Here is a 26,812-nt window from a genome sequence, read left to right as displayed (position 1 = left end):
CTGGGGGGGAGCCCGCGGCGCCCCCTGCGGGACGGGTCTGTGGGGGGAGCGGCCCCCCGCGTTAGCGGGGCGGGGGAATGTCCCTGGGTCCCTCCATCCCTCCGCGGGCCGGGCTGAGGCAGCAGCGTGACAGACGTCTTGTGAGTGCGTGTCGTGATTCATCACTTTCCTCTGCCACGACTAGTCTTTTTTTCCTTTCCCTTTTTTAAAGAGCGGCCGGAAGCCCTTACCTCTCTCGAAAAGGGGAAGGGTGTCAGCGGGGACCTGCGATCAGCCGCCGCCCGGTTTCTCTCGCCCTGGATGTGACTGGCGGGTCCCGAGGCACCTCCGGCGGCTCCGCAGTGCGGGGCCGGGCGGGGGCGAGGCTCCTTCCCGCTCCCGCTCCCGCTTCTTCTCCTCGGGCATCGCGCAGGCCGGCGCGGGCGAGAACGTCACCCCCGGGGCTGGGAAGCGGGGCCGGTCAGCGCCTTCCTCCGAGGGGAATGGAAGTGATGCAAAAAGCTTACTGTGTCTGAAAAAAAAAAAGCAAACAAAAAAAACCCCCAAAACCAACAACAAACAGAGAGGAGGAGATGTTTTCAGAAGAGGCAAACTTGTTTAACCGCTCCTGTTAGTTTAGGTCAGCCACCTGAGCAGATCTAACCATCCCTTCAAATGTGAATTTGAATTATGCAACTTGTGCGGGGAAAAATGGCAGCTTGTTCACGAAGCAAAAATTGGCACGTACCTCTGCGTTGGGCTCTGGTGTGGTCTCTTGCCTTCTGCTCAGAGATGGAATGCTGGCCAAAGCCCTTAGGGTAACACCTAATTTAACTAAAATGGCGTCTATTTGGATGCAATTTCCACCCACAAAGCTACCACAATAAGACCAAAAGGACTTAAAATTCTATATTTAATACCATTCCAATTTTAGTATGGATTTTTAACCCACAGATGATTTATTCTCCGACATGTGCCTGTATAAAGGGATTATTAGTTCATGAAAATGTTCAGAGCAAGCAAACTGCAAATTGAGTGAGGAAGAGGAACGACAACCCTCCTCTTACTTCCCTTCTCCCGTGTAGGATGCAGTGTATGCAAAGATGGATATTCAGGTGAGCCATCCTGTCGGGTGGAATGACTGACGCCCTGGCATCAGGAGGAGTTCCCGAGTGGGCTCTGTTTAGCGTACCCAAATGCGTGGAGGCGGTGAGGGGGCAGCTATATTTCATACTGCAGAGGGAGGAGTCTCTAGCGTGAAACTGGGGTTAGAGCTCCAGCATTTGTTCAGTCACTTTCTGAAAAACAGAATGAAAACACACGAATGGAGGCACTCTAAGGGGTCCCAGCACCGAGTCCCCTCTTGTCGCAGAAAAACATATCATATTCTTTCCACAAACTGTCTGAACCCAAGTATTTGAGCGTGGGGTGGATTGTTGCTGCTATGTGTATTGGGAACGCTATTCTAAAATACCTCATCTTCTAAATAACTGAGACCTACTTCTAATTTCCAGTCTTAATGTGCTCAAGGCTAGTGTACATCCTTTCCCCTTTAATTTAAATTGTTCTTTTCTCTGAATTTTAATTTCTAACCTGCTTAAAAGAATACACTTTATCCAGCCCCTGCTTTCTTAAGCTAAAGCTAGAGAAGCTCTGCTGTCACCCTTGCCCTTGCTCCTCCAAGCAGCCTCTCCCTGCACCCAATCCAGTCTCAGTTTGGGCATAGGAAGTTCCAGATGAGATTTTTTCCCAAGAATTTACAAAGTTATCAATATTCCCTATCTCTGCCAGAAATGACTAGAAAGAATGTGAGAAGTATTTTTATATATACAGTGAAGGCAACACTGTTATCCCGATGGAGATAAAAATTTCAGAGCAGGTGAATAAGCACTTAACAACCTGTGAGGTCTCTAGACTTCATTCTCTTCCTCTAAGATTTTATATCTTCTCTTGACAAATTATCCATGTATATTTTCAAGTCAGCCCTTTTTACAGTGGTATAAGGGAGGTTACAGTGGCAGCTGGATGGATGGATTAAATTCCATGTATTGTTGAATATAAAACATGGAAGTTCTGGCTAAATTCTATTCCTAGTTTTATTGTTACACCTCTGTTACAGCCAGTGGACCACCTGTGCGTAAATAGAGAACAGGCTCAGTGGCTCCCATCATCCTTACTGAAATTTATATTACACTGCTTAGGACAGAGTGTAACCCAATGTTCAGCTCAGTCAGCTTAGGTATCAAGCTGGAACTTCACCTAGATGTCAATTATCCCTGAATGTTATTTTTGATGTGGTAGAAACGGTGGGTCCTGACATGGAGGATCACAGCCCTAGATCTCTGCTGTAACTCCAGTACCAGCACTTCCACTTCACTGAGCCAGTAATTAATTTGGTTCATGATTTAAGATATAAACTGAAAGCTTCAGTCTTCTTTTCACTTACCGATTGCTCTGTCTACCCAGTGTCTTACACCAGCTGCCACAGTGTAACTGCATGCAAAGAAAATCTTAACAATACTTCCTCTCTTTTCCTACCAGCTAGTCAATTTGGAGAATGTACATGGGGGAGAGCACTCAGTTCTGGGTAATGTAAATTCTCAGGACATTTTTACTCTTTGAAGAAGTTTAATATACTAAATTGCATTAAGAAATGAGTAACAGTCTGGTGATGGCTTTTATCTGAAAAAAACAAAACAAAACAAAAACAAACAAAAAGGCCAGATTTAATGACCTTATCGATGAATAGAGGTCTGTAATCTTCAGTAGCATTTTACCCCATTCACAGTAGATGACTGGGCCTGAATATTTTACTAAAAGGAAAATTCAGCTTTTCTGTATACTCATTTATTACATACCAGGAAAGTAAATAGACTTTTATTTTTTATTGTAAATCTGCACTTGTTGTATAGCAAATAAAAAAAAATTGATTAAATAACCTTTTTATAATTTCACCAGCCAATCTATTTTTCACATCTCTTGGTTAAACAAGAAAATGGATTTTTAACATTCCATTAAAATATACCCTAAGGCAATGAGGTAATTTTAAAAATTTTTAAAATTCTGAGTACCGACACAGCGCTGAAACTAATTTTAACATACCTTACTGCAGTGATTTTTGGTCATCTACAAGTAGGAAAAATCTATATATAGATTCCGCTGATTTTATCAGAATGCTTGAAAGAGAATCCATCATCAGTTAAAGACAAATGAAAGGGTTTTTTATTTAGAGAAAGGAAGTGACTAAAGGTCTTGGAGGGAAACAGGAAGGGAGTTCCAGATAGCCTGAGCAAGTCAAATTAACAGGCAACAGGAAAATACAGCTCTCCAGTACTGAAATTATACTGCAAAACACCCTTTCTTTTAGCTGTTCAGAAAAATATTTTACAATTCTTATATGAAGATTGTCAACAAGTAGGAGTACTTTGCAGATATTCAGCAAGTTAATTTACAAACTTAGTTTTCATGAGGTGTTTTCATATAGCGAACTTAGGAAGAAAAGCATTCAGCACGTGAAAGAGAAACACCACTAGTGTGTTTCTGAATTTCCACCGCAGTGCTGGCAACGGTTATGTACTGGTTGGATTTTCTTCTGTCTCCTGTGACCTTCTGCTTGATTTTACACAGAAGTAATACGATATCACAGCATATCATAGACTAGGAAAATAATTGTGATGGGACAAATGCAGTATTATCACTTCACAGTGGGATCAAACAGAAAAAAAACATTTGGCCTCAGAGAGCAATTTAAAAAGATGGAGTTAAAATTGCAAGGATGGTTGGATTCCTGTCCCTCCTTTTAAGCTTGAAGTACAATCCTCCAGGTTTCAGGTATCATGTCTTTATCTCTGGAAGGATAAAACTATGCGATGCTTTTGTTTTCAGATGATGCCTGTGCTGCAGTGCCTTGGGCATCAAGCATATTTACCTAGCAGGCTTGTCTTCATTTGAACACCTGCTGTACTTCTTTTCAAGATCAGTAGTGGGATATTGTGACAAAATCACTACTTAGTTTATTAATACAAATGCAGCATATGGAGGGAAGAGTGCTAAAGCAATAGTACAGAGGGATTACCATCTCTTGATGGTAACTGAGTCAGGTTCAGCTTTATCAGAATCTTTTGTGGGGCCTGCCTTTCAGCCTGGTCATCTGCAACAATTAACATTTTCTTGACAGTAGCTTTTTAAACCTTTTATGTTCTTTAGTGTTCAGGGCACTTGCTAGTCTGGAATCATTTCTCACATCCCATAGGCCGACTTAGATGGAGCAAATTTTTCCACTTTTTTTATGCCCCCAACATCATCTCGATAAATCGAAACAGTGCATTTCTACAGTAAACGTCCTAATAACCACGTCGACATACAGTATTCTGATTCAGATCTGTCACAAAACATTCTTTAAAACTTCCTTCAGCCAGCCAGCCGGGTGCTGAGCCGGTCCATCTGCATAAATGAGAGTGGTTTAAGGACAGCTCTAAATTACACCAACTGCCACAAGTGAAAAGTTGCCATTAGCTGTAGCTTTAAATTCCTACATCCAGGTAATTTCTTCCTAGGCCACAACTTGGTCTGTTTAAGCTTTCATTCAAAGGAGCCAAAGCTGATGCATAACATTAAAAACGATGTTACAACAGTGAACAAGAATATATTTGCTCACCATTAAAATATATCAGCCTTTGAAGTGAATCAAAGCAACAACAGTGCTCTACAGCAAATGAGACTATGACATGAGAAATTCTCCTCACTAAAACTGCACAGGAATCCACTGGTAATTGGATTTTGGTCTGACTACTCTTTTCCTTGGAAAGAACCATTAGGTCTTAAAAGACAATACACAGTTAAGATACCAATTTTATGTCTTATTGATGTATAGGACCTTAAGCAGTGGGGTTCTTCCACACCCAAAGATGACATTGTTTACACTGAAGAGAGATGAGACTTCTGTGCAAAAACCTCAAACATTTCCTGTAGCACTTCCACGTTCCTGGATAACCTCCTGTCTAAATACTGACCCCAGCAAAGGCTGCTTAACTTATAGGACTAACAAGTTCCCAACAGGGAGATAGTATGGATTTAAAATAAATATTTTCCCTGAGGTCCTTTACTCTCTGCCTGGTCAGAGGGGTGAGGGCTGGACACTTTGAGGGACCATGCAGTCAATCAGAAAAGTTCTTAAGTGAAAATAAAGACTAAAGACTGACCTTCCATTATTACAATGATACAATATATTCATAACAAAATTGAATCAAATGTGTCCATTCACGTGTTAATAATAGTGTATTAGGAAAAAAAAAACATGGGAATGTGGCAGAATGATGTACACTAAATGACAGTTAATACCACTTTCACTGTAGAAAATTTAAACATACATGAGTGCGAAGCCTTCTGAGACTCTCTGTGAGCATTCCTACAATTTTCTAAGGAATTAGAATGAATGGTGAGAATTTTTCAAGTTACCCAGAATACAGGTAACTCTCCACTTGAGGTTTAATATTGCTACTCTTCAGCCCCTCAAACTTTTAAGAAATACAATTAAATTATTCACTTACCAGTTTGGCCATAATACTTTACACTCCTGAGGAACATAAGGGCCACCAGCTTCATTGGACCTAGACGGAAAAAATCCATTCTCTATTAATACCTCCTGCAAACAGATCAAGGTAGTATAACTACTTTTTCTAATTCATGTTCTCTCCTCCTACTTTTCATTTAAACATGAATGCTTAAAATCAATATCAAGTTTAGATCTCAGCATCCCTAAATCTATACCCATGGACATGTCTAAATTCAAACTTTTAAGCCTTAATACTTTGGGGGGGGGGGGGGTTATGGTTTTATTATAGTTCTGCTCTGTTTTATGTGAACATCCCACACGCTGTAATTAAAAGTAATGAACGAGCAATGTTTGTTCCCTGTGTGCCTGGGGATTCAATGGAGGGAAGAAAGTCCACTGATGCCCAGTACCTTTTGGGTCATTTGGACAGACATATTTGTGACATTCAATTCCCAGGCAGTGAAGAAAGGAGGAATGACTCATTACATCACTAATTATAGCATGGACAGAACAGTTTTACAAGTTACACAGGTAGTTTTAGAGCAGGAACAGAATTTGGATGGTATGTTCCAGGTGCAGAATATGTAACCTCTCTCTGTATCAGGGGTGCTCAACCTCTGGTTCCTTGACTTGGAATGTACAAGTGACTGAGCTGAATTAGCTGAACAAACCAATAGAGGAAAGTATGTTCCCTGCATATTTAGGGGAAGATGCAGGTGGCAAGAGCTGATCTGGCAGCTCCACCTTTCTGATTCCAGATGCCGAGCTACTGATGCTACTAGCTCGGTGTCTAGAATTTGCAACTCCAACAGCAAGAACAAACTATCTGAAATCATGGTATTTTATCTACATTATTTTAATAGCTTTTTTAAAACTTAGGAATTCATAAAACTTGTTTGGAACATAATTTGGAATTTAAATTGGTTTGCTTTTTAAAAGGAAAAGTGCATATAATTTAAATTAGAAATCAATTTTTACTCTTCTTCAGCATTGATATTTACCCACTTAGGAAAGAGGCAGCCTGGTAACCAACATTCAGGGTTATTCCCTTGGCTACCAAATATGCCTGAGGAGTAAACAGATTGATAGTAGCAACATTTCCACCATTACTGTAGACAAAGTTGATGGCATTGTTACCTAAGCACTATGAAACTTAAATATACAGGCAAAGTTTGCACTGGAAGCAACAGGACTGATTTTAAATGGCTCACATTTGAAAGGTACCAGCCCACCATCTTCTAGCACTTTGCTCATTGCTTAATAACTTGTCCCTTGTAACTGCTTTTACCAGACTACAGCATCTGGAGCCGTCACTTGAGTTACGGTGGTGTTTTGTGTTGCAGTGCATTTTTGACTTCCAAAAACAGAAGGTATGGCAGCTTTGGAAGACACCACCAAGACTGTGACTGCTGCTTCTTTCTTACGAGCGTTTAGGAAGCACTTCTTTTTATCTGGGTCAGACAAAGATAGGACAGCTAAAAAAATTTTCAACACGACTATCCTGCTTTCTCAGTGTCACATCAAGCTGGTCATACAATGAAGCCCTTTAGCTCCCCCACCTTTCCCCACATAAAACACTCTGGCTTTTGAATACTTTGAACAATTTCAGTTAACTATGGCAGTGGCAGAAGATTCAAGGATATTAAATTCCTGATAGTTTTGTAAAAATCAGCAGCTGGCTAAATTACAGAGAGCTGATGAGCTCTCCTGTGGAGAGGGAGCTGGGAGAACTTGGTTGTTACCCATGCCATTTGGGACCCATGAGCTAGTATGTAGTTTTTACAGGCATGTCTGTCTTTTACCCAGACAGCAAAACCAAAAAGGAGGATAAGAGAGATGTGAGAACGACTGAAGATATTCCAGGATAGAAATGCAAACAATGTAAGACCTGAAGCTATAGGCAACCTGAATTTGCTAGTTTTACTGGTTTTGGAACTAGTTTCTGACTGTTGTAGATAGGGGTGTATTTTAGGTGAGTCATGCCAGTGGCACTGTGGTGAAGGCTATCTAGGTGCAGCCACAGTTTTGGCAAGGACAGAAAAAAAAAAAGGAGATAAATCTTGTAGGCTGAATTCTCTCTGATACATCCTGTGAAGAGGAGTAGAAACAAAAGGAAAAGAACTTGAAAAAACAGTACATGAAAAAGAAGTTACATTGGACTACCTTTATTCCCCAAAGAAAATCGGAAAGAAAGATTTTCTAGGGAATGATGTCTGGCAGGTATCACTTATTCTAAGCTGTTTTAAAATGCATTTTTTTTTTTTTCAGTGCAAATATAGTTTTACTCTTCTCATTATAAATTGTGAAAAACTAACATATTTCAGTAAAAACTAACTACTTGAATACCATGTAACATCTGCTCAAATTACTACTTCAGCACAGGCTATTAGCTAAGATTAACTGGCTTTATTCCATCAGTTAGAATCAGGTTGCTAAACAGTGCAAGTTTTAATTTACGAGCCTGGAAATAACTATAACTTGGGCATATCCTGGGCAGAAATGCTTGGGTAAATTGAAAAAAAAAAATTGGGTTGGCTTTAGAGAGAGCTAGCTATATGTTATTTGTTTCTCATCCAAATCTTACCCACTTTAAGCTTTAGAAAATAAAATCAGAATTTAAAACTAGCAGTCTTTAAGATTTATCCAACTAAATTGACTTAACAGAGTTCTTGTAAATTTTGCATTGTGTCATTGTAACATTGAACAGCTCTCTCTGATGGAGCATGTTACTACCTTCCTGAAGCTAACATAGATGAACTAAGATGGCAGGTGGTGTCTACCCTCAGAAACTTACTTCATTCTCCATTTCTCTTTGCCTGCAATTTTTATTTTTACCTAATCCCTGTTCACTCAGATTTTTCATGAGAATAATGACTTCCTTAAAATTTCTTTTTTTCCACAATGTCACCTGGCAAATCAGTTTCAAACACTATTGCTAAAAGAATAAAATCATAATGTTTCAACTGTCTGCTGTAAAGCCAACCTCCCTGAGTGAAGACGAGCAGCTTTTTGATACTACACCAGTAGTAATTTCTTTTACCTAGACTATAATCTAGAGGAGGAACAAGTTATTAAGCCATACAAATATGTGCATACTTACAGGCTGCCACTGAACTCAGGTCAATTTTATTTATTCTTTCAGTCCATTGTATTCCTTACAGTGCAAAACTGTTTTGTAAGTATCCTAGTAAAAAAGAATGAAATTAAAACAACAAGCCTATTGCTTGTCATTTCAAACAAATTCTTTTGATGGTGAGAGGACAGCCTCCTTGTTCCTATTAGTTAAATCTAAGAATTCCTCTATTTTGCTCAATAGCTGTGTGATCACAGACCATATACAGGCAGTTTCTTCATACTTTGACATGCTCATGTAACTGATGTGATGGTAAGATGTACCTCTGATCACTCATGTGGTCTCTTTTCAGCGCTTATGCAAGCGCCATGCTTGCCTTTTACTCTTGTCTCAGAGGAATTCTCAAATTTAGTCCACTTTTAGACAAATCCCCTCACTAGATCATCACTGTCATCATATTGCTGCTCATCTGACCTGGTTTAGCCCTTCTTATAGCTTGACGTTCATACAGTTGTTCAATAGTTGTACTGAACTCTTTCTTTGAAGCAAAGTATCTTTTATTATTCTTCAAGGATATAACAAAAAGAAAGGTTGTAAGACACCAAGATGAATATGCATTTTATATTACCTAAACGTGACACTTCATCAAAACTTCTATCCTGGCTTTTCCACAAAGCGTGTGATGGTTACTAGCTCTGTAGACTCAGCCGCTCTGCCCTCATCTTAGGCACTTTTTTTTTTCCACAATCCATTTCTATGGCTGCCCCAGGATGTTGAACTTGTAAAAGTAATTTATGTATCCCACTGTGAGATAAGAGGAAAGACAGATGGGAGCAGACAAAAAGGGATGCTAAAATGGACTAGACCTCCAGCTGCTGACCCACAGAATAGAAAGATCAGCACTGGCAACTGGCATAGTCTAAAACTATTAACTTTAGTTCGCTCAGACTAAAACAGCCCAGGACTGGTTAATTCTTACTTCTTCATATAGCATCCATCTAACTGCAACCAAATAAAGATAAACATATTATTCCTAAAAATAGTACAGGATATAATCTCCCATATTTTTCAGAAATAGCAAGTATTTGAACTGCTTTAACAATGAAGTCAGGTGCCCCTATATAAATACATAGCATATGAAACATTGGTTCAATTTCAGATCATTTTATGGCAACTGAATGACATTTAATTTTTTATTGCATTCCTACCAATATGTAATTTTTAAACACAGTTAGGGATTTTTTCTTCCTCTCTGCTTGGAAATTTCAGTTCAAATTATGAGTATTCCTTCAGCCTAAGTATTTATGCATTTATAGTTGTGTGTGGCATATATATGTATGTATGTATAAATGCATATGCAAAATGTGAACCAAAAAAGCAAAATATACTGTCTCTGGCCTGACCGGCTGTTTGGCTTTAATTAGGTTCATGTTTACCCTATGGAGTGCTTAGGCTTCCCAGTTAAGTACCAAGGCTCACTGCGTTATGCAATGTACTGACATGTTAAGAAGTCGATTCCTCCTACACATAGTTCACAAGACACAATACAACAGGTGGATGAAAGACGTGTTGCGTGGGGGTGTTTTGGAAAAATGAGGTAACAACAAACCAAAGAGGTCAGTGGAAAAAGAGCAGTCAGTTTGCTACCTACCATTATTGGTTAGTTGATTTCTCTTGCAGATGTTTTGGATTTGCTTGGATTTGAAAGACAGATCTAGAAGCAAGCAAGGAAATATATACATGCATTGAGACAAAAAAAAAAGAGTAAAAAAATTATCTTCAGTAAGCTAAGAACAGCATCCCATAATACAAAATTTAGACACATAAGCAGACCAGAATATAACAGATAGCATATACAGGCACTATATGTTATATTATAGCTAATTGCACACACCTCTGTGAGTTCTCCTCAGTTGTAAGCTTCTAAGGCAAAGACTACATAATCTCCTATTTACAGAGTGTAAAACAACGAGCCCACAATCCCAATCTCAGCCCCTGTATGATACACAGATACTATAAATACCTCCTGCCAGGATGGGCTTTTTTTTTCTTTTTCAGTCAGATTTCTCACAACTCTGCAGACAGGCTAAACATGTCACCTGGAAGTGCTGCTGAACCAGGTGCTGGTAAGCCACACTGCGAGAGTTCAGAAGAATCATTATGCCCATGAAGTTAATGGCACAATATACAGAACAGTTTAATTTCCATTTATTCTGCTTCATGTCAGGCTTCATGTCAGCACATGACTGATTTGTTTTAAAATCCTTTCTGGGTATTGGCAACACAGGGATGTGTGGGATACATGTATGCAATGTTTGTAGCCATGTCACCTGGGGCAACGTCACATGGGATTTGACAAGATCCATGGGTTTGGGGTTTGGCAATACTTGGATAAGGAACACACAAGATTACTGCAAGAGATAAAGTTGGGTATTTGTGTTCTCAGTGCTTCTACACTGAAGCTCTGACACTGCCATAAGCTGTGTGGTACTCTTACAAAAATAAAGGCCATCTAATATAGCAAGCATGAAGAATGGCTGGCTGTTCCTGTCCGTGTGTCTGAAGAAGGTCACTTTCTCAGGAAGAGCAACGCAATACTGAAGCTAGGAGCTTGGGGCCTTGTCAGCAATGGTTATGTGGGGAAAAGATTGAAATGGCAAATGAGAAAGGTGGGAATTTGTGCACAGAAACTGTGAATGATAGCTGAGCAAGCTCCCAATGCTTTGCAGCCTGAATGGGAGGACAAGCCAAGCAGTGTCAGTCAGCAGCAGCTGGAGAAGGAAGAAAATAGGTGGAACAAAATGGAATCTGTATCCCTACAGTGGCCTGTGGCAAGACATGAGAGGGTTAGGAGAAAAAGAGTGAAGTGAATCATGAGCCCGATACACAGAAAATTGTAAAAGGTGGAGAAAAAAAGGAAAGGGCAAGAAATCCCTTTTTCTAGCACAAAAATAAATGAGGCAGAGAAACAGTGAAAAATGTAATTTCAGGTTACCTTGCTGCACTGAATGTATTAATAGTTTGATTCAGTTCTCTTACTTGAAATGAAGACAGAAGGAAGGAAAGGGCATAAAATCCTCCTTACAAGCAGAAAAACAGATGAGGCAGAAAAACAACAAAAAATCTAATTTCAAGTTACCATGCTGCACTAAATGTATTTATAGTTTGACTCAATTCTGTTATTTTAGTTGTACATTTAAGCCTGTATTATTCTCTACTCTCCCTTCTCATTCAAAACTTATTTCTAAGGACCAGTTTGTCTCTCAGGCACGTGCATCTAAGTGTTACTACAGTAAAATGAAGTTGTTTATGGGTATCTGAAGGCAAGAAGACTAAAATCTGGTGCAAGATAAATCAAGAGGCAGTTGTTAGTATGACGAGGACTGACTTTACAGCCAGACCTTCCATTCTGCTTGTTCCAGTTGTATAAAGACCTTAAAACAGGAAGGTGTTACCCTAAGTTAGACAATATTCTGAAACAACCATGCATTCACTTAATGAATAATAACAAATCTGATTCTCTGCATTTATGAACACCACTCAGATTAAACTTCTTGTAGACTAAGAATTCATCCTCAAATTACTATTAAGCAAAAAACCCACCCACAAATAAAAGCTGAAAAGACATTTGAATATATAATAATAGTAATAAGCAAACCCGTTATTGATTAAACCTTTAATGTGATTAAAGCATTTTGCAAGGATTACACCTAAAACCTAGAAAGCACAATAGATCTGGGGAAAAAAATCAAAAGATATACAAACTTGGAAATGAACAGTTTGAGAGATGCAGCTATTTAACTCATCGCTTCTTCAGCTGAAGTGAGTATGACTCCAGTACAGCCACTTCAAACCCAGACACTGGTGTGATCAAGTAAGAAACACAAGTGAGCTGAACTGACAAGAGTTTGGGAAAGCAACACGAACCAGAGCTAGGGGAAAAGACACTTAAAAAGAAGTTGGTGTTGTCCTAACATAAAGTTACCAATATTAATAAAACCCTCAGTGCTCATGAGGGTTTGAAGTACCACAAGAACAGATATGACACCCTGCTGCATCAGTTTAAGAACTGTGGATCATGGACCACTTTCTGGGCACGCAACAGCCTTGCAGAAATCATCTCCCCCTTGTTTCTCCAGAGGGAGCTTTTCTTCTACACAGCTCTGCAGTGTAAGGAGCACAACCTCTTTCTAAGAATACCACAGCACTTTGTCACAGCTTTACATGTTAATGACATTGGTAGACTATACTATTTTCAAAAGAGAACCCCAGAAATGTGTGAGATCATGCAAATGTATATTTGCTTCTGGGAAAAATGAAGTGATCCTTAATTTTTACCAACCTGGGTAAAGATTAGCTCTAGAGAGTTCACATTATGTATTTAAGAGATTTGTCACTAAAATCAGATCTGACCTTCTTATGCAAAGAGTCATTGGATTAGATCCTCAGCTTGTATAGATTCAGGCTGCTTCATTGAAATCAACATGCTGTTGGGAATTAGTGTTAGCTGAGAATCTGGCTTGCTACAGTTAGGCTTAAGAGGTTCAAAATTAAATGAAACACGGGCTACACGGAAAGCATAGTATCAGAAGATATCTCTCTGCAGAATAACACTCCAAGCTAAAGTCTGATACCAAATTCACCATACATCACAGAAACATGGAAGTGGATGGGACCATCTGACTCCAATACTTCCCAATCTCCTACTACAAGCTTTCAGCCCATAGCAAAGACCAAAAGCTAGATTTTTTCTTTTTTTTTTTTTTAAATGAATGACAGTAGGTCTCTTCACAGATAAACTTTAGAAATACTCTACCTCCAAAATTAGTTACATTCTGTTTCTTGTTATTGTCTTTAATGGCCTACAGCAATCTTCCTCTGTATATTTGAAAAAGGCAAAAGCAAGCTGAGAATACTGCTATTGTTCAAACTTGAGCCCATATTCTCACTACTTTAGTAGTACAGTTTCTATTTGGGATGGTATGCAACACTGACACCAAAGAAATCAAGAGATGGATTTAGTAGGACCATGCTGTGATCTGAGGCTGACAAAGAACAAGCCATAAAAGGGCTCTGCAAAGTCTAAAAAATCAAGAAAAGAAATCTTTAAAGAAATTGTTGTTTACAATCTTTTTTTAGCACTGTATACTAGGTTTTGTACAACATGCATTTTTAATGATATCTGGCTTAACTATTAACTGTGTCTTTGAAAATAAGTGAATGTTGCCACTCCCTGTACTTTTCAGAAATTAATGGAATGGGATGTACCCATAAAGTGATCTTTAACTGCACCCATTTTCTTGTATCTGCAGATTTCATCTAATCTTTGTACTTGATTTTAAGCTGAAGATTCTCCTGAATAAAGTCCACATATTTCTAAGAACAAGCAGTTCAGATATTTCTATTCTAGTTACCACCATACCACAAGAACTGAAATAGCATCAATTAAAATTGTCATTGACCTCTTACAGAGCACTGATATAAGTGCCATTCTCCCTGTGTCCCAGCTGCTTTTTATACAATGGGGTATTTGATTTCCTCTGAACATTTGATAGAAAGATTAAACTGTCCAATGTTTCCAATTAAAACAGTTTGTGTTCTACAGTGAATTTAACTACTTCATTAAATCACTCATTATGGATCTCCTCACAGCACTATTTTCAGTTCTTTCCTTCAATCTGTAGATTTTTTACTTATGGATCTCATAAAATCATCAGGAAGCTTAAATTTCATTCATATGCCAAGTATTACAAAGATGTAATTAAAAATCATTACCACTATTCCATCTGTCACTCCTGTGCATTGTCAGTGCACACCTGACTCCTCTGGATGCAGAGTGTTAAGAAGTCTGCAAATTAATGCAGTATGAACAGAGAAAATGTCTGGGTTATCTAGATACAATTTAAACTCTGCATTTGTTTTACAGCATCTCATACTGCTCTTTCTCAACCCTAGGAATCTCTGGTCCAGCGCACAACCAGTGTGCCTTCATGGGAGTGAAATATTTCTCCTTTCTTTTTGGGAATATTGCCAATACACTTCCTTGCCTCTTTCAGATGCAACTGTCCTTCTTCGTGTCTATGTTTTGTTCCATTTAGATCAGCGTAATGTTAGACCCTTTCTGCTGTATGTGTATGCATGCAGAATTAATAGACTTCATCTACTACAAAAAGATGTTGGCAGGAGTTTTGTTGGCAGCAGACAGAGTAAGCACATAACTCCCTTAGTGGCTTAGTTACCCTGGTTGCCAGCCGCATTCAATATTGGCCTCAAGGTGCTTCCTCTTGACCTTTAAAGCCTTGTGGAATCTCGACCCGAGCACTTTCTCCAAGGCAACAATTCCTGCACCTTCCCAAGTGCCAAACAGGCTCCCCTGAGTCCTGTCTGTCTCACCAGCAGGTATACAAATGTGCCCAGCTAACTAGCAACTTGACTGCATCTACTATCTTTCTCCTGCAGAAATGTCCAACCTACTGCAATCATCGAAGTTACACAGAGATTCTATTCAAGTTTTTTTGCCCTTTTTTTCCCCCAAAATGCAGGTTTGGCATCCAAAGTTACACTGAAGTCCTTTATTTTATGTAAATGCTATATCTGGTTGTTATAAATTAAAATACAAATTAAAGTTGTTACTCTCAGTCACACTCTTCCCTTAACAAAATAATACTGAGCTTTAAGACATAGGTGACAAGCATACACTGATCCTGATGGCAATTCATATTACTGGATGAAAAGATTAAAAATAGCGAGTTCTCTTTAGCATAAATCAATCCACGTAATCTACCTTTATTTCAATCCAGGAAAACTTTCAATACGTAAATCATGGTTGTATGCAATATGTAATTCAAGGACACCAGCAATTTCTAATTCTTTTGACCCTCACGTCCATAAATAAAACCACGTGCACCCTCATTTGCTTGTATACCAACTAACAGGTCTTGATTCTGCAGTGTTTGTGCATGTGTGCTCCTCTTTGTAGGCACAACCAGCCCTATCTAGTATCCAAAACTGTGCTTAGTAGCAAAGTATTTGCTGGACTGGACCTAAGAGCAGGAGTTATATTAAAAAACTTTTTACTTTAAGAAAATTAGGTTATATTCTGAAAATAAAACATAATTTTAAACAATTTATAGCCAGCTTTTGGGGGGAGAGGTCTAGATGATGTTAAAGATGCGGTAGTTACCTGAATATCCTTTCTGCCCTATGACCCCTTTGGCCTTTATGGCACTTGCCTCAATACTGCCAATAGTAACAAAACATAACCAGTAACAGAGTTTGCATCTATAGTAAAAAATGCATCTGCAAAACAATTGTATGCAAATATGTAGTCACAATTGCATTTCAAAACACTATCTCAAGTGCCAAACTCAAACCAACTGAAAAGACTGCTTAAACAATAGTCAATAAAAATGTTCACTAAAATAAGATTTTTTTTTTCTTTTTTTTTTATTTTGCAGGGGATTTGCACGTCAGTCCTCTCACAAAAATGGTTTTCATAAAGATTTTAAGCTTCTTTTTAACCACTCCATACTTCAGCTTCCCAGTAAAAGTTCAGCTTTTCCAAATATCACCTCTTGGGAAAAAACTTACAAACATTGTTTCCAGAGAAACACATAGTTGTGTTTGAATGGAGGGTATAGCTTATGTTTTTAAAGTCCTGGTTGTACTTAACAAAGTACTGACACAGGCCTGCATTGCAGAAGGCTTCTTTCAGAGCATTAAAAGACAGCATAAAATGAGAAAGCTGATCCTGCCCTCTTTTCATCTTGCTGGAAAGTTTGGCTCAGTTCCAATCTTCCCCCAGTTTAGGGAGTAGTTAACAAACAACTTGTCAGTATAAGAAAACAAAATTATTCAGCCACTTTACCTTTCTGGGATCATTTTTCTTGAGTTCTGTTTCCTAGTCTTATTCCATGTGCCAGAGCTTTCTGTGACAGTCACACGTTAACATAAAGTGAATGTAATAAAAACCACAAGCAATACCGTCACTGTAATTGCCGCTACAGGTACACTGTAATTGCTACAAATAAGCAATCATTTTTATCATAGTAAAAGAAGGTGTGGTTTAGTTTGCACTTGTCAGAGGGTCTGTAGGAGTTTTCACAACAGAGAATCAACACTGCTTTTATTTTAGCAACAAGAGCTGTTCAAGTGATGGTATTTAAGGAATGAGGTCACATATTCAAGCTGTTTAGATACAACAGTGTTCAAAGATGTCAGTCAGGCTCCAAGTAGATAAAAAGTGCATCAGCTTATCAGCCAGCCATTTCTAGTGCTGGTGTGCTTCTCACATTTAATAAAGAAAGGCATGCAAAGTGAACTCCATCCTGGCACAGAAAGATGCTTCTGAAGCCCTTTACACTATATAGCACAGTTAGAAAATACAAATTACAAGACTTGATGCATGTCTCTGAATGCCTACACTTCAGTGGTTCAAGAAAAAAAATCAGTGTTCTTACGTGAATCAGTAGTTTTTCTCTGTATTAGGAAAGATTTCAGTAAGACAGATGTTGTAGCAGGAAATCCTAGGCAACCAAACACATTCCAGTTACTATATTGGTGAAACTTATTCAGCAGTTTAAAGTACTAATCTGACTTTATAACTTCATCCAGATATATTTAACTAACATGGAAGACTTGGCCCAAGATTTTTGGTCAATGAAGATGAAAGATGAAAGTTCCCGAAAGAAAAATCAGTCTTTTTCAAACAGGCTTTAATTTCATTTTGGAACAAGGAAAGGACAAAATTTATCTACATCTACTAATGGTGAGGGGAGAGAAAGAAAAGAATGATAGATACAGTGCAGAAATGAGCAAGAATACATTTGAGTGTTCCCACATATCCATAGAAAGACCAAAATCTATTCCTTCAAGTATCCTATTATGTAAAAAATCGGGTCAATGGCTGACATGGTCTGAAATTAGTTGGCATGACTGTAACCTCAATAGAAATTTGCTTGATCACAACTAGACTTAAATTTGATCTTTTGTAAAAAAATCAATAAATTGTTGATAGTCAAGTGGCTCAAACCTGATTTACCATATGCAATTCAACTGAAATCAACAGGATTATAAACACTGATCTCAGATTTTATTTGGCCCACAACCTTTACAATAAATGTCTTTTCAAATGTAGTCAGTTAAAAAAAACCCTCCATTTTCCTAAATACATGTAACATGATTACACAGACAAGATTATCTGAAAAATTTGAATTTTGTCTCCCAACATACATAAATCCAGTGTTTTTACACTCCTGTAAATGTCTTCTTAATGGTTAGTGTGATATGTCCTTTCTGAAAACACATTATAGAAAGAGTATTTGCCACTGAAGTTTTTATAAATATCTTTCTGATATGTATTTAAATTATTATATCTGTTACAACAGAGCCAAAAATTAGGCATTACAACCACTTTTCTGAAGAATTTACATTGACCAAGACTCCACGCTGAAAATATTTACATGCATGAGTTCAATAAAAGTATTGACATAAATAAAATAACTCATGTGTATAAATGTTTCAGACTTCAGCCAAAAAGATGATAACACTCAGTACAAAAACACTGGAATTGTCTTTAATACACACAGGATGAACCAGGCTGTCAGGCAGTGATCTGTATTAATTTTTATGAAAGAGTTTATGCCAAATATATTTCCTCTGACTTCATAAATGCAAACCAATTTATTTCCAGGCTTCACACATCTAGCAGTTACTTACACTAGGCTTCACTAATTTACATCATTACAAGGATATCAAGATTGGGCCTTTGCACTGGTAAATATTTCAATAAATCTTATTATTAAGTTTCCATCTTCCCCTAAATTGTATTTTACTGTTTGTGTATTGAAGCAACAAGACTGCAACAGCAAGGAAAAATATTTACAGCCTAGTATAATTTACATTGCTTCATGTTTACACAGAGGCCAAAAATATTCAACAAGCCTCACCAGTATATGTGAATTTTACTCAAGGAAGTAAGCCTGTCTTGCTCAATAGCAATACTTAGGTGCATAAAGAATTAGCTCCAAAGAGAAGACCTGAATTTCAGGAATTAATCCTGAGAACTTGCTGAAACGTCTGCTCCCATTATTTCTGTACAGCCCCAAGGGACTGTAGAATTAGCCTTAGTATGACACCGGAAATCTAAGAATACTTAAGTGTAATTGAAAGATATCACAACTTCAGACTCTTCCAAATGTGATCTTATTTAGTATTTGTTATGTTAAAGAGGAACAGAAGATGGATGGGTAAAAACCTTTAATAGGCACTTGATTCACAGCAGTCATACACACTGCATGACATAATCCTTCTATTCGAAGTATTTTTCAGGCATAAAAAATATCAAGTGGTGAGCTAAGCAGACAATTATTTCACTAAATTCTGACCAAATAAAATTAACAATTCAGTAACTATTGCTTTCCCACTTTTGGTCTTTATCTCTAGACAGAAAAAAGAAATATGGAGTGTCCAACTGTAGAAATGATCAGTGAAAGTACTGCCATAGAAAGTGAAAGTACTGAAGGGAGCAGCCAGTGGGTAGACTGAGACAGTTAAAACTGAGTATTTTCTGTTTGAAAAAAAATATTTTCACTCACATAACTAAAATTATTCTTGCTCATTTCTGCACTGTATCTATCATTCTTTTCTTTCTCTCCCCTCACCATTAGTAGATGTAGATAAATTTTGTCCTTTCCTTGTTCCAAAATGAAATTAAAGCCTGTTTGAAAAAGACTGATTTTTCTTTCAGGAACTTTCATCTTGCTCTTTTGGCACTGTCTGTTGTCTCCTTGTTTAGCCTGTGTATGTAGTCTATGTAAATGAACCTGCCCCAAATCAAAATTATGACTTAGGTTAAAAATAGAAAGCAAATTGTATCTGGACTCCCTGTTGGAAGTATAAATTATTTACATTCATTGAAAAAGAGGAAAACCTGTTGCAAGCTACTGGAAATATCTTTCCCATAGACAAACCTGACCAAAAGACAGTAAGTCCGTGGAAAGTCTCCCTGCTCTCCAAAGGCTCCCACTGGGTATTCTCCTTCCTTTGGAACTCTCCCCATGGTGGAAGCTGATGCAGACAGCTCTTAATAAAGAGCATTTACTTTAGCATCGGTTGTACACACAAATTTCACTCAGAAAAGCTAACAATAGTGAGTTAGTCCTTCAGTTAATGTAAGCTGTTATGGCAACTTTTTTGGTTTGGTTTTTTTGGGGGTATGGTTTTTGGTTAGCTGGGGTTTTTTTGCAAGCATTGTGGCATTACATTGAACGTCCATGTTGAGATATCTCATGACAGGTTAGAGGTGACAATTGCTTAGTTTCTTAGAGTCATCCACGCTGCAGAATTGTATCAGTGCTGGAAATGTGGTTTTCAAGTTCAAACTGGACTACCTTATTACACAGCATCAAGGCTACATTAATAAGGATTCTGATGAGCTTTTCTTTTCCCCTAAGTTTTTGACTAAAATTCTCCTGTCTGTACAATACAATAAACATCTCAATAACCTCCCAAACAAATGAAACCTATCTCAAGGTGTCCATTAAACAATTTTCAACCAAGGTAATTTACTTCCATTATAACCAATTAGTAGGGTACTAAGAGCATTTTACCACTTCATTATTTCATGTTATCAAAATGCTGGGTGATCTACCATGTTCAAATGTCTCATTTCATGGCTGAACAAAAGCTATCACCGTCATTTTACATACCTGATTCAGAAAATCTGCCATTGTTTCTTACAGATGGAGTTCAAATAGAAATGAATGAGTCTATTTCAGTTATTTACCAGATATAGTAGCATTTACAACTGTTTCCTATTTTCTGTTAATTGAAGGTACATTACAATTGAGCTACACACTGTACTTATTTTGGCTAGATCCTCAGCTACAATAAACGAGCAAACCTAAATTATGTTAATTAACCTGTGTAATTTAGGCCAACTGAACGTAACTGCCTTCTGGATTTTTCTATATTTTCATGCTTGCCCATGTTAAGACGCTTTCTTGTGGAGAAGCAGAATTACTAACTGTAAATGCAAACAGAGCAAAGTCCAGAAAAGTGAGCCTGAAACAGCCTCTGCATTTCTCTACTGTTATTGGGTAGGCATCACACAACAGCTTTAAAAAGAAATACTCCAAAATTGGAATGCATTGCCATCTTTCAGTCAGCCATAGTATATATTACCTCACAAACCATTCTTCTCTTTGACAGCCCCAGCAGAGCCTTCTCCAGTTTGAGCTTTCGCCAGCAGATCTCTGAAAATGGCATCAGGGAACTGATTTAGCCCAGTCACACAATGATGCTGAGTAACTCTGATCCTCACTGGGAGTCATTTCCCCTGCTGTCACTGCTGAGTCATTACATTTTCTAAGGAAGTAGCCACCTCTGCTAGCCCAAACTTTCTTTGCTACATCAATGCTGAGTTCAAAGTATGCCTTGCAACTTCCTGCAATGAAACAAAACATCCAAATAAGTTCCTCTGGGGAAGGAACAATAGCTAACCCCTAGCCATGACTTACTAAATACTTCTGCTTTCTTTTTGTTTCTTTTCTTTACACAGAAGGAGTCAAATTCTTTTTTTAAAATCATACATTCAAATCCTCAAAATGAAAACTTTCTAAAAGCAACTTCTGACCTCACTTCAAGCCTCCCTGCCTTCGTTCCCTTTGGTCCACATCATCTTCCTCTTTTCCTCTATAGCTATTTCCATCTTTCCATGCTTGTTTCCTTCAAACACTTTCAAATCTTTTTAGGATTTTTAAACAAAAACATATTTTAATTTTTTATTTTGGGAAATGGTAATAAAATTCATTGCTGGTTAGTAAAGAGGACACAGAGCTTTGAGGTGACATCATACCTTCTCTCCCAGCCTTAGACTCCAGACTACCCCAACTCCTTAGAGAATCTTTCCACTGAGTTCAACAGACATTAAATCTTTTCATAGCTTGACTTCACCATTTTACAGACACATGCAAGGCATTATTCTAAACTATGACATGCTTTACTGTTCTTTCTGGCTTACTTCTAGAGTCATAAACAGCAGAACTCATTTTCTATCTACTGCTTACCTTCCTTTGCAAACATCAAATTTATCTCCATGTGTTACCTATTTAAACCAAGTGAATTTGTTGTTTAAGACTGTGGATTTCTTATTCAGTGCCAAGAGAGATGATAATGAAAAGTCATATTGCTCTGTGCATACAGATAGAGCTTGGTGGAAAAGGGAAGGAAGGTAGGGAAGAATGACAGCTCAAAGTTGCTTGATGCTTTCCATCAAGTGCAGCCTACCTATTGAAAGCAACTGCTCTCAGATGCCACTTGCAAACAATAGGTATTTACAGATTTTGTTACTTTGCAGGCAACTTAAGCCATTGTGCAATCTATAAATACTTGTGTCGTCATGATTAGGTAAGATCACTCCGTACTACATAAACTTTTACATGTCACTCATTCTATATAGGCTGCCAACATTTATGTTCTCAGACCAATGAAGTCTTCAAACGATAAACACTAGCACCTGAATCCTTTCAAAAGAGGATATATAAGCATAAGCCAAGGAAGAAGCAGTCATAAGAAGCTTTTATCAGCTCCAAAAATACTAAGTCATGCTCTACACAGTGCTGAAATGACTTTTCTTTCTCAACCAACCTATGTAATGCCTTTGCAACACCAGCAAACCACAGATAAGTTTTCTACAATAGCTTCTTTTTAAAACTTAACACATCTGTAAGAATCCAAGTAGCTGATCGGTGCTGTGCCTCTTCAAGTTTTGGTCAGGGGAAACTCTCTCTCACTTGCAGTGTGCTCAGAGTTAATCACCTCCTTGCAAAACAAAACACATTTCCTTGGATTGAGCTTCAAACTGACAATAAGCTTATCACAGACTTTTAACAAATGTAATGGTTTTTGTTAAAAAAAATTCACACACACCAGGATATCTCTCAGCTCTAAGAAACATGACATGTAAAGTTCTCTCAAATATTTCAGAGGTACTAAGCCAAAAACTGTAGCTTGAATTGTCTATACGTTTACTCTTCTGTGAAAGTAGATTTCTCTTTTCCATCCCCCATTGTTCTTCACACATTTTCACCTGCCAAAGCACATTTTTAAAACCAGCACTGGGGCAATTTCTTCACATAGACACTCTGGTAGGAATCCAGTTAAGTAACCTCTGCATTCTCTCTTTCACCACAGTGTAGCGGCATAACCATACTGGGCTTTTGGAAGAAGTTTACAGCTGCATGTGTCTGGGGACTCCATATACTTTGAAAAAAGCCTGCATCTTCTCAGGTTCTTCAGCTTTGAAAAAAGCTTGCCTGTATTAAAAGGGTTTTCCTTTCCTGCCTTATAGCAGGCCTTGCAGCCTCACCAAAGTAAGGACTTATCCATATGGACAGCATTTTTTTCTAATTGAATTATAAAGGTTTCTTTTTTTTTCCTATATAGACAGAAGTATTCTCAGTTCATGAATCTCCCTCATTCTTTTTTCAAGACTTCAGGAGTGAAATATTGACCCAAGACCCTTCCTACAAACACTGTGACATCTCATAGGCCAAGCTCTCTGCAAATGGAGCGCAAACATAGGACATCAGCAAACTTACTCCACAGTTTTCCTTGAAGTTAGAATGACTTGCTAAGCCTGAAGGATAAACTAAAATTGTACATTTCTTAATCTTATCAATTAAAACGCTATTTGTTGTACAGATTCTAGATCATGAATATCTGGAAATCTGAAGCCTTCTAAAAATGCAGAGGGTGGGCTAATACAATGTAGAAAATGTGAGAGTTTGCAATCTTTTCTCTCTCCATGATGTTTACGCAGCATGTTTGAGTGTCACAGATGCAGCTGCTTAAAAAGGAGCCAGGTAGTCATGATGGTTGCAGAAACTATGTGTCCAGAGCCTGGTAGGTCACAAGCAATGAGGCTAGCCATGTCTTGTTACTGCCTTGGGGATGAACAGCATTGGGGCAATCTTTTCCCATAGACACCCCAGTAGGAATTGTCACTTGGTAACTGAAAGGTCTCCTTGTTACCTCTTCGTCTCACGTGGTTACAGTGCAAGAGCTGAGCACGAACCCTATAGATAATGACTAATCATCTAAAAAGATACCGTCCTGATTTTACCAGTGAAATGTAGCAGCTACAGAAAATCCATTTACAGCCTGTCAAGGATGGGTGAAAGAAAGAAAGGAAAATCACAAAGGAGCTAATTCTTCTTTTTTTTTTTCCTTTTTAGTCATTAGTCAGAGCCCATTAAGCCCAGCTACGAGTCCCCTATTAAGGACAGAAGACCCCTGCAGATATAATGGGGAATTTGAATGTGAGGAGACCCCTCGCAGCAGTCTGCGCACTGCCATCTGCCTACCACCAGCTTACTGTTGACAATGCTTCATTACCGTGAATATCTTCGATTAGGGATCTTGAGCCAGCTGTGCCCTCTTGGTTTGAGTCTTGCAATGTGTCACTGCAGCAATACAAATCTAGCCAGTCCATTACTCTCAGATTGTCTGACTAAGCAGCTTTTGGCTGAGAAAATGTTCTGTTATTTCATCACTGGGACCAAATTTTTGTTTCAGACACAACCCTGCAGTCTTAGCATTTCCTAGTTAGGGCTACACTTCTAAAAATCCAAGGACAGACTTGGCCCTAACTGGATAAATGCTGGTGAACAGCACAGAAAGGAATTCACAACTAAGCCTCTTTTTTTTTCATCCTGAGAGTTAATAAAGTGATGACAGGACATAAAAAGTGGACAGAAACCAAAATGTTAAAGATACTACAAGATCAAATTCTATTCTCAGTAAAATATTCATTAACTAGAGAAATTCTGCAAGAATTTACTAAATCTAGTACTAAAGCTACTTGTCTTTTCAAGGGTATGGAAAGGTATTCAGTAACCCTGAGTCAGCTGCTCCTGGTTAAGACCATACAATATAACAGTAAGCCCACATGCTGTAATTTTAATACAATATTGACTGATGCTTTGGCGCATAAGTCGTAACTTAGCGCTAGCTTTTTATTTACTACTTAAGAATATGGGAGTCAAGTCTTCAGAAAAACTTCCTGACACAAAATATATTAACTGCAGAAAGGCTGCCTCTCAGGGTGGTAAATCTGATGCCAAAAAGTCAGTAACTTTTTGTGTGCATGGAAATAATGTGGCAAGCTCTTGTAGGCTGACTACAGATATCTCCCTCTTTACATTCTGCACACGCTCAGCTCTATACTGCATGAGCTGTTGTTTGCAGACGACAGGGCTTCTCAGATACATAAGAATGTGAAGTAGAAACAGCATGTGTCAATAAGATCAAAGCAAAAAGTCAGTCGGTTTCCTTTCACAATCTAGTCGTTTTCCTTTCATGCATTTCCCCTACTATGCTTTTTGCCTGCAGATTACCCAACAATTTTCAGAGCTCGTCTCAGGTGCGCTCCTGCTGTGTACACAAAAGTGCCCCAAAAGAAAAGGGGAAATAAAGGGCATAAATGTAAGTACATAGATGAAATGGTTCTGCTTCGCATGCAACTACACAATACAATAAATAGATCTAGGTCCTATTCTATATTATTGGGAAAATCTCACACCTGATGCAGTTTCAGGTCTGTTGATAAGCAGAATTGCAGTTTCTTACCTTAGCTCTAATATTCATCCCACCTGGATATTATTATGAGTGCTTCTGAAGAATCATACTGGTTTCATCTGATCCAAGAGTGGGTAAGTTAAAAGGGCCCTAATTAAATGTTCTGGGACTATGCATATTTGAAAGCCATTTAAAGCTTTTTTTTTTAATGGTTATGTCTTGGAGTAGAACCATTGGTCTCTTCGGCCACATTTGACTGCAAATAACACTCCTCAGTACTGATGTCATCATATTAATCAGCTTTTTAAATGCAGCCCCCTAACTGTCACTGAGACCTGCTTCTTCACCATCACTGAAATGAATTACATTTTGCATCAAGCCTCAAACTGATAGGCAATGAGGTGAACTACAAAAAAAATGGCCCAATGTAGGCAACACCAAAGTTCTTTCTGTCATGTACACAGCCCCTCTTCAGCCTAGGAGAAGCAAGAGACAGCACTTTGGGAGGGTCCAGCAAACTATCTAAACCATATGCACTTACCAGCTCTAGCTTTGTCTGCAGAAGTTGAAACCAAGTGGAAAACAATACCAACAACTCCTTGCCGCTCAGTTTGATTTGTCCTCTAACGGCTTATCTTGGGGAAGGAAAGAAACTTGTTGCTGGACACCCTTCATACCTTCACAAAAGGAGTACAAAAGAAGGAAAGAAGTCATGTCTCAATTTCATTATTCCCAGCAGGCTTATGTCCTGCACACTGTCAATCAGGTCCTGAATATTTATATCTCTACCAGTCAACAGACAGTGTTCTTTCACAAACTGCCAGCCAAAGTGATTTCTCACAGCCAAGCAGCTGCTATTCTTCTCTGTCCTTTCCAAGGGCTCAACATCCCAGATAGAGAAAGATCAGACTAAACATGGGGAAAATTCACATGTTCTTAAGTCTCAGAACAAGAGAGCAGACAGATTCATCCACAGTCACAAGGATCAAGGGCACAAGAAACAATTTTTTTGATCCAAGATCTTTTGGAAGAGGATTTGCATTAGGAGACTCTGTAGAAATAATATTAACATTTTGGTAGCTTAGTCTGTGAAGAGTGTGGTTTAAGCATCACAACAGAGATGACATTTAGCTAGCCACATGCCTGCCAGCTTGAAGAGATCAAACATTCTGCCTGATAAAGGAGGTGATGGATTTCAGAACAGTACAGGAACTATAACTCAGCACTTCCAACACACTGGGTGTCACCCTGATGGTTCATCTAACACGTCTGCCACATGACTAAAGAAACTGGGATAGAAATTCTTTCTGTCAATGTCATTCCTCTATTTTGTCATCTCTTAAATTACCATATGACCAGATGGGATTAAGTGTCAAAGTTTTAAATCTGCAGCATCTGTCCCACCCTTTCTTAGCAGGATGTGGGGAATATAACATTTTACTAGTAATACTTGAAGAAGTTATCTTGGAAAGAGAGTCACAGACCTATTCTGTGACTCATTCATCAGAGAAGGGCTAATTCAGCCTGCCTACAGTATGGAGCCAGAAGCAACTTCTCAGCATGCTTTGTTTCCAAAACTTCCCTCTGAGGCAATTTACTTATCCAGGATAGTTCAATTTTATTTTAAT

At 38.4% G+C, this 26,812-nt stretch overlaps 1 protein-coding gene across 1 annotated transcript in view; it reads right to left on the bottom strand.

The window, feature by feature from the left end:
• Nucleotides 1-270: 270 nt before the first annotated feature.
• The window catches only part of CLHC1 (clathrin heavy chain linker domain containing 1), a 63,934-nt gene continuing 37,392 nt past the window's right edge, over nucleotides 271-26,812 (bottom strand). The window contains 1 exon segment of the mRNA XM_010575062.1: nucleotides 271-511. Coding sequence (XP_010573364.1) covers nucleotides 271-511 — 241 coding nt within the window.

The sequence above is a fragment of the Haliaeetus leucocephalus genome, unplaced genomic scaffold (assembly GCF_000737465.1).
Source record: "Haliaeetus leucocephalus isolate CR32 unplaced genomic scaffold, Haliaeetus_leucocephalus-4.0 Scaffold450, whole genome shotgun sequence".
NCBI classification, from domain to species: Eukaryota; Metazoa; Chordata; class Aves; order Accipitriformes; family Accipitridae; genus Haliaeetus; species Haliaeetus leucocephalus.
This window is presented reverse-complemented; position numbering and strand designations above follow the sequence as displayed.